General features: G+C 40.1%; 1 protein-coding gene across 2 annotated transcripts in view; it reads right to left on the minus strand.

Annotated features, from left to right (window-relative positions):
• crip2 (cysteine-rich protein 2) overlaps positions 1-8,069 on the minus strand; it is a 33,304-nt gene extending 25,235 nt beyond the window's left edge. Inside the window, exon 1 of one of the 2 annotated variants that reach the window (XM_017421478.3) lies at positions 7,917-8,069. In XM_017421478.3, coding sequence (XP_017276967.1) covers positions 7,917-7,959 — 43 coding nt within the window. In that variant the 5' untranslated portion in view covers positions 7,960-8,069. The remainder of the gene's footprint in view (positions 1-7,916) is intronic. The other variant, XM_017421477.3, reaches the window with a different exon arrangement.
• Between the last annotated feature and the right edge of the window lie 1,064 nt (positions 8,070-9,133).

The following is a 9,133-nucleotide window of genomic DNA, read 5'->3' on the forward strand; positions in this document are numbered from 1 at the left end:
CCCCCTCGTTTTGGTAAAAGTCTTTCTTCTTGGGCTGCCTGCTAGCTGTCTCTACTTGTTGCGACCCCGGGTTTGATACTTCATGCGTCTCCATCTTTCAACTTTATGGTGAAAACACGGCGCCGCACAGAAAGCCGCTGCCGTAAAGCATGTCGCAAACCCACACGTAAAGCAGCGTCATGTCGCAAAACGGAGGTTCTTCGCAAAATAGTTATTTTTCTTCCTATTTATCACTTATATAAACTGAATGTATGCAAAGTGACAACACTAATACATTAGTTGTAGCCTACGTTATGAAATATTTACATGAATCATTGATACAATTATGACAGAAACGATAGAGACGATAGAAGAAAATATATCACGATAGACACTTTTCTATTGTCCTCTATAACGATACATATTGTTATATCGCCCAGCACTAGGCAGATACAGGCAAAAAATACAATGCTTTTACAAATATGCTTGGATTTGGAGAAAAAGACAAACAAATGTTCATTTTGCAATCCTCATTCTCTGTACAACTGGAAGAACTTGTAGCAAAAAACAATACAAAGTCACTGATTTGGGATCACTACACCAATGAGTTATTACAAACCTTTGACGAGAAATTAGAAGACTTTTTGTCCCTGATGCTGGCAGGCCCAGAGTCTCAATCAGATACGTGCATTATTTTATAACAGATTCCATGGATGCAAACGAGTTTCCTGTGATGGGAATAGTTTATGGAAGCAACGCGTTTGAGGTGTGCCTTAAAATATATTCACAGGTAACTCAAATGTTGTCACCTGACCAATCAAACGCCTCCAAAGCCACATCATCATCACCTTGGCTTTCCCAAAAAGTTTAAAAGGCATAGTAATCTTGTACGTAAACTTGTGATTTTGAAACAAAACAAAAATAGTAATAATTTTGGGAATCATAATTGATCTAAAATGGGAAAGGTTTAGTCTGATCTAATGTCAGATTGTGATAAAAAACAGTTCTTGCGCATGTCTTTTTTTTACAGTGTATGTAACATCTGGTTTCAACTGTATTTGGCAATTCTCTTTTGATCTTTTTGTCTCTTTGGTCCAAAAATTATATATTTTTTTGTTTTTTGTAATAGTCAGTTTCTGGAAACCCCGTTGCGTAAGCTGCAAAGTCACACCTGGGAGCTTCTGAGGACTTGAGAGCTTCCAAATGCAAAAAGACTGAATCATGTGTACATTTGGATGAACAGCCACCTTTGTTCCTCTGAGCCGTTATGTAACAGGGCAGACTACTGCAAGGTTTCACCTGTGTGTGAGGGGGTTTGGAATGGGGGGGGGGGCAGCTGTCAGCGCCTTGCTTAATGTCGTCTTCATTAGAGGATCATATTTGTGCCTCAAAAAGGCAGAGAAAAAGGACCCTCGCTGAGGGAGCCGGCAGGTTATGCAACGTCACAGAGCAGGAGGGAACAACTCAAGAAATGATGTTACATAACCATCGAAGCACATTCACACAGCCCACGAGCAGCCAAGTGGAAAACAGGGTGCTCCAACGCTGAAGGAAAAGTGAGGAGGGAAGAACAAAAAAAGGCCATTGTGTGGATGCTGTGGGATAAAAGCGGGATTAAAAAAAAAGAGAGAGAGGTGTGTGGGAAACAGAAAACTGGCCCATGTCGTCAGACTAAGGGGGTCTAAGGTACTCTGCCTCACTAAAAAGACAAACGTGCAGAGACAGAAAGAGCCTTGTGTGAATAGAGATGTTGCATCTCATTATAATGCATGAAGCACTTGGAGAGCCCCCGTTTCAATAAAAACAAGCCATCTCACCCCATTTCCACTGGTCCAAACAGAGAGGGAAAGAAATACTGGAGGAGGAACTCTGGGCCTGATATATCACAGAGAGAATGAGGAAAAAAAAAAAAAAAAGAAATGAGACACTCTCAGGAGAGCCCCATTAGTTCTCATAAAGTCCTCGTTTATTCAGTTAGTTGTACAAAGATGCTTTGCTCCTGCTTGTCGTGCACAGGATGGAATCTGGAGTTGGAGATTTATTCAGCCTTGCTGTGCTGGTTTTTCGTAAATTTCCACTGGGTTCGGTTATACGTCTGCCAACAGTCCCCTGAGTATTATAAGAATCTCTGTTCCACAACGAATGCCACACTGTGGACGCTGGGACTTCAACTAACCGTATATTTGTAAAGTACCAATCCCTGAGATGTTCACATTCTTTAAATACCAGCACCAACCAAGGATTTCCTTTTTTTTCCCTTCTACTGCCCTTTATTTGGGTTTCTTAAAATACATTTGCGCATTTGGCTGCAGAAACGTCAAAAAGCAGATGTACCGTTTTCCCTTCAGTGGCAATTAAACTGAACCATCACCGTTTTCCAGTTCAATACACAGAAAACGGATTAAAGACAAACACCTCTGTAAAAAAAAAAGAAGAATTTCCATCCTGAAAGTGGCTCACCACAGCCTTTGAAAAAAACAAAAAACAAAAAAAACAGGAAAACGTAAAGAGTCTAACACTGAAGGGTCTGCGTTCGACTCCAGCATTGGGGAACCAGCTGGAGGACCATGTGGGTTTCTGCACCCCAAACCGCCACCACAAGAAGAAAAAAGGCCAGATAAATAAGGCAGGAAGTAAACTATTTTCTCCACCAGAAACACGCGTGAATCTAGGGAGGGGGTATTGATGTCTGCTTCTGCGGACTAAGGGTGGGAGTCTTTAGGCACCTCACAATTCGATTCAGTTATGATTCAGAGTCAAGGTCGACTATTATAGGTTTTTCTTTTGCCACTGTAATTTTTAAGAAATCAGATCTGCAGCAATAGCTGTTGGTGCATCACATGTTAGTGCTATCTTACTTGTTTTCTTCAGTTTTTCCACCACTTTGTTTCTTGTCCCATTGTGGAGTGTAAGCATGACTATATCTTTACCATAGAAGGATTATCAGGACCCCAAAGGTTGCAACATGGGATGGTGTCCATCAGCATTTTTAAAGAAGCATCTCTGCTTCCTCCTGTTGTTCAAAACTGACACCAAATGTTTTTTGGGTTTTTTTTCTTGATGCCGCCATGTTGTATTTCTGGAGCCAGAGTCTGCTCACTTGGGACGTGGGTCTATACACTTTTATTTAATGTAAGGTAAAACCTATGTGCATCAGCAATACCAACACCTGAAAAAATGATCTGATAGGTCCTTTTATTTTTTAGTCAGGAAAATGTCCCATTTTTTTTCTTTTTTTACATGGAGGGACGGGACTTCAAAATTGTACTTCTAGAATAACTCAGTAGTTTTATCTCACTAGGCTGCATCTCTTAGAGACTAGCTGGCAAGAAAAAAGGCACATATTTAGATGCACCCTTACTGAATTCTGAGCGTTTGCGACCAGCGAACCATGCAGTGCAGCCTGCTTTTGTCTTCACAGTTTAGAAAAATGTATTCTAGTCTGTGTACATTACTTTGTTGCCCACGTCATACCTACATTCTCCCATTTAGTACCCACCTCTGCAGCCGCCCCCATATTGATGATTGAATGTACTGGAGTACACTTTAGAAATAAAGATGGGCAGATTTGGACCAGTTTTTCAATAATTATTATTTACCATCGGCATACTTTTTAGACTTGAGCATGTTTTCTGTCAGAGGAGCTCTACAGCTCTAGTGCTCTTGATATGGGTTGGAAATGGCCATGACTATTTTGAGAGAAAGCTTGATGCACAATTTCTTTTTCAAGATGTTCAAAAACTCAGGCAACAACACTCCAAGCCTCTGTGACTCGAGCGAAAAACCCCTGGTGCAAATGTCAAGACATTTAGGAGACTCCTTTGCGAATGACGTTCACCAATTAGACTCCAACAGTCGCAGCTCAGATACAACCGTCAGCAGCGGCAGAAAATACCAGCAGTTTTCTTCTCCTCTGGATGGAAACATATGCACAGCTTACATTCAGTGCGGCTCTTAGCTCATTTCCCCCTCTAAGTTCATAGAAGCTTAAGTACTTTCAAACACTGGCTTTCAAAGCAGAAGGAGCTGTTTGTATGTGTGGTCAGCCTCGTTCTCTCTCTGTTGTGTGCACGCCATAAACTGTTCGGACTTCAGAGCTCAGCCCTTTTCGTTTCTCAACAGGATGTTTTTAACATTCAATAATAATCGGTTTCTGGCACTTCTAAATTGATTCAGAAATGCTCATATCTGCAACGTGATGCATCAAAAAACTGACTTTAACCCTGACTCCAACTGCAGACCTGAAAATCCACCTCAGTTTCTGTGGGTGGAGCTGCTGAGCTCATTTTACAGTTCCTGACAGTCAGCAGACATGTTGATGCTACGAGCTGAGTTTTACTCCCCCCCTGAACTCTCCGTCGTACGTTTCACAGCCTCCCTTCAAACGAAGGAAACGTTAATATAGTCATCCTCCTCCGACTCCTCCAAAACTTGACGAGGGAGGCTAATTTTAATCCACCTTCATCACTTACTCCATCCCGAGCGCACTCCACCCAAGAGGACACACCCCAACCAAAAATAAACTCCTCCAGCCTGGGCTGTTCCCAGAAAAACATGCATCACTGAGGAGCCATGACTCACTAGTTGTAGGGAATAAAGGAGCAAAATAAAAACTCAACTGTGTTTACAATCAGGAAATTAAAGTCCTCGCACTCCTTCACCCACCACCTTTCAAGTCAGAATTTTAGAAAAGTTTATCTTATGTTAATAAAATGAGTTTTGTCTGTTTTCATCAAATCTTTAAAATAATGTTACACGTCATGTAACATTGTAAGAGCTTACGCTCAGAATACATGCTGGGAATGACTCAAAGCTTCTACAAGATTAAATTTTGTTGTAGCCATTTTGTCTTGGCTGAGGTCAATAAGCTACAGTGGCCATCTTGAATTGAACTGACACCAAAGGTTAATTAGCTGTAGATTTACATCCAGTGAATACATTCTGAGAGTTTCATTAAAATCCATCCAGTGATTCATGAGATACTTTGCTAACAGACAAACAGAGTTGACACAAACAGCTATGGCCAAAGTTTTAAGCAATAATATTGTGCGATGTGTGGAGCTGGGAGTCTGTGTTGGGCTTGATGTTCAGCTAAAACCACAATAAATTGTAGCTCAAAATCTGTCAATGTAGCCAATTCTGTGTTTGCTAAAGCCACTTAGATGTGGCGGCCATCATTAGATGTTCTTCTAATGATTATTTTCTGAAGGTTGCAATAAAATCAGACAAGTGCTTCATGAGCACACACAAACACACACTGAGGCAGGCGAAAAGTGGCGGGCGACAACAAAGCTTGTTGTGATATTACTCCATGCCAGTGACTGGCAGCACCCACGGGAGGAGCAGCAGCTGTGATGCATGCTGCCACTCCTGTTACATAAGAGCGCTTCCATCCACTCGTATAATTGCTTTTGACGCCCGTGAAGAGCGATGATGTGTGCCGTGGAGTGTGCAGAAGATCTTATGTTTGCAAGCACGGGGCAAAACAAACACAGGATTACTCAAGGCCTAAATGCATGTGAATATAATGCGTACAAATGAATGTTGTTGCCCACCGCCAGACGGCGAAAGGTGGGGGATAATGTTTTTGTCTCTATGTGCATTTGCGTGCTTGGCCTGCTAAACAAATTATCTCACTAACAACGGTACAGATTTTAATCAATTTTTTTTTAGAAAACAATCACTGGATGTGCATTTATGACTGATTATTTTCTTGGAAAAAAAACCCAATTCAAAATGGCCACCACAGCCAACTAACCTAACAAAACACAGAAATGGCTCTAACTCAGTCAGTTTTACAGATATTGTGAATGACTGAGCTGCTACCAAAACAATTTTTTAGTATAACACACTACAGGTGCTACTCATTTGCTTAAAACTTCCGCATTAACTGTTGGTGTCAACCCTGTGTGTCTGTTAGCAAAATATCTCACGAACCACTGGGCTAATTTTAATGAAACTTTCAGAAACTAAGCAGTGAATGAACATCTACAACTGATTACCTTTTAGAGTCAATCCAATTCCAGATGGCTGCCCTAGCTTATCAACATTTTACAATACAAAAATGGATATAACTCAGTCAATTTTACAGATATTCAGCTAAAATCTGACATGGTAGTAGCTGAGAGTCATTGTGACATCTCACAATATCACAAGAGATCGTGCTTAATGTTATATATTTATAAGGTTTGACCAAAACGGCTATAATTTTGTCATTTCACAACATGAGATGATCTTAGTTTAAAACTCCGGTATGAAGTTGACGGGCAATATGCATTCCTTCAAGGAATGCTAAGCTTTTAATTCATATTTAAGATCTGAGCTGCTTTGATCCTCTGTTTTTGAACTTGAAGCAGATCTTAAACTGTAAGCATCTGTTATGGAGAATATAAGGTGTCATCTTTCCTGCTGTATCCAAACAAGACAGAAATCTGTGGGTGGTTTGATTTCTCAGCTTCTTTTCTTTTCTTTTTTTTCTTCTTCAACATAAATGCAAAAGAAGTGTGTTTACAGGTTTTCCTCTCTGTGGCGCAGCGTGACGGACGATGAGTGGACAGTCTGAGCATATGGGCTCTGTGCTCTGTTGGCAGGAGCCTCCATCAGCTACTCACCAAAGCCAACTGCCTAGTCTGGATATTTACCAAACACAACAAATTAAAAATCAGCGTCTAAACAAGATAAATCATTAATCCAGCATGCAGAAGACAGCCCAAACGGAAGATGTTTCTCCATATATTAACATTTTGACATTAACATTTCATACTGAATGTATGTCTACAACTGCTTAGCTTTTGGAGTCAATCTGATTTAAGATGGCTACCACAGTCAACTGAACTTAAAGATAAAAGGGCTATAACTCAGCTAATGTTATATATATATATTGACATGAAATTTGGTATGGTAGTAGCTGAGACTGATCCCAACATGTGCTCTGAGCACCAATAGATTCTGCAAAATTTTGCCATTAACTCTTTGGAGTGAACTGTCTGTCTGTTTGCAGAATATCTCATGAACCACTGAACGGATTTTAATGGACCTCTTAGGGCAGGGGTCTCCAATCCTGGTCCTCGAGGGCCACTATCCTGCATGTGTTACTTGTTTGCCCTCGAGGACCAGGATTGGAGACCACTGTCTTAGGGAGTAATCATTAAATGTACCACTACATCTGATCAACCTTAAACGTCAACCCAGTTTAAAATGGCTGCCACAGCCAACTAACTTTACAGGACACATAAATGGTTATAGGTTAGTCAATTTTGCAGATACTAGGCTAAAATTCTGTGTGGTGGTAGCTAAGAATAATTCAAAACTCTGACCATGACATCTCAGTACATGTCATGATAGTGTCTAATTGTATTTTTAATGTTTGACCAAAACAGCTACAACTCATTTCATGTCCTTTCTTATCATAAGATGATCTTAGTCTAACATTCTGGCATGGCAAGGGATTTCTCACAGTTTGTCCATCATGTGAATCATTTACCTTCCAGTGACTCTGCCTAAAATAAACGGAAGCCTCTTCCAAGGAATGCCGTGAATGTGTGTGAGAAATTCCTTCCTTTGGGAAACCTGGGAAAACTTTATAGGTTTCCCACGATCACAAAAAATATTTATTCTGTCAAACAAATATTCAAAAACAAAACTGTACAGACCTGGATTTCTGTATTAAAATACATCGAAGCAGCTTGTTCATATTAGCTCTTGTTCATATTCATATTAGTTTGAAAAGTTGAACATTTTTTTAAATAAATTCTGTCACAACATAATTAAACACATTTCACTGAGCAGCAATGGTATTATTAAATAAAAAACAGCCCCAATGTTAAAAAAAACCCTGAAATATGCCCCAAACAGAGACTCCTGCATCAGTAGAAGCTAACCAGCATCAGCTGAAGTAATTTCAACTAAACGTACCCCTCAAACCGGACATTACTCACCGAAATAAACCGTCTTGTCGCACTTGGGACACTTTGAAGCCATGGTGGACAGTCGTAGGTCGAGTGAAAGTGTTATGTTTGTCCTCAGCGGGTTTCCCTCTCTTCGTGCTCCGGCTCTTTTTTCTCCACAGCAAGTGTCCCGCCGCTCACACAGACGCTGGAGCGTCTATTCGGCCTCATTTACATAGCCCCGCCCCCTGTTGACTACTTCAACTGCTGTGGGAAAATTTGACACATGACAACAAACTGATTGAAAAACTAACATTTTGTTTTTTCTTCATCTTTAGTCATCTTCGCTTAATTTTTGCCTCTCTTTTTTAAATGAGTTACATAACTATTCTACATGTAATTCTCTGCGCAAAAAATTAGCAAGTTTCTTCTGTAGCCATATTTCACAAAACGAAAGCTTATTCTCTGACTCTACAGTTGGTACATGAACTCCAGTTTCTGATGCCCCAACAGCAGCCAGAGTAGCTATGCAATGTTTTTGATATCGCCCGCCGCAGAAAGGCTAAATACGGGCAATAATGTTTTTATCCGTGACTGGGTGTATGTGTTTGTCTGTCTGTTACCAAAACATCACCTTTTAGAAATTATTGAATGTATATCTACAACTGATTAACCTTTGGAGTCAGTTTGATAAATTGTCGCCACGTTGTTCTCACAAGAAACAATTAAATACATTTTGGTAGTGATCTGGATTATAATCCTTGGCAGAGGTTTGCACTCTCCTAGAGCATCTAGTTGTGCAAGATTTGTCCTTAAAAGTGTGATGTTATTATCAACAAAGTCTGTTAGCAAAATACCTCGTGAACCACTGAACGGATTTGAATGAAAGCTTCAGGAAAAAGTCACTGGTTGTGCATCTACAACTGATTAGCTTTTGGAGCCAACCCTATTCAAAATGGCTGTCACAATCAACTGGAAAAACACAAAAATGGTTATGACATGGTCAATTCTGCAGATATTGGGAAAAAATTTGATGTGGGTGTAGCTGAGAGTCATTCACCACATGTACTTTTAATGCACCTTATTGCACAAGATCATTGTTTTAAACTTTACATTAACTGTTGGAGGCAAGATTGTGGTTCTGTTAGTGAACAAGTCTTGGATAGTGGTTTTCAACTGAGTAATTATAAGTTTATGTTTTTGTTGACAAGATTATTTTGCAAACCTTTATCTGAACATTTTAAAAACGTTAAAAGTGAGCAAATATT

Source organism: Kryptolebias marmoratus, linkage group LG10 (genome assembly GCF_001649575.2).
Source record: "Kryptolebias marmoratus isolate JLee-2015 linkage group LG10, ASM164957v2, whole genome shotgun sequence".
NCBI lineage: Eukaryota > Metazoa > Chordata > Actinopteri > Cyprinodontiformes > Rivulidae > Kryptolebias > Kryptolebias marmoratus.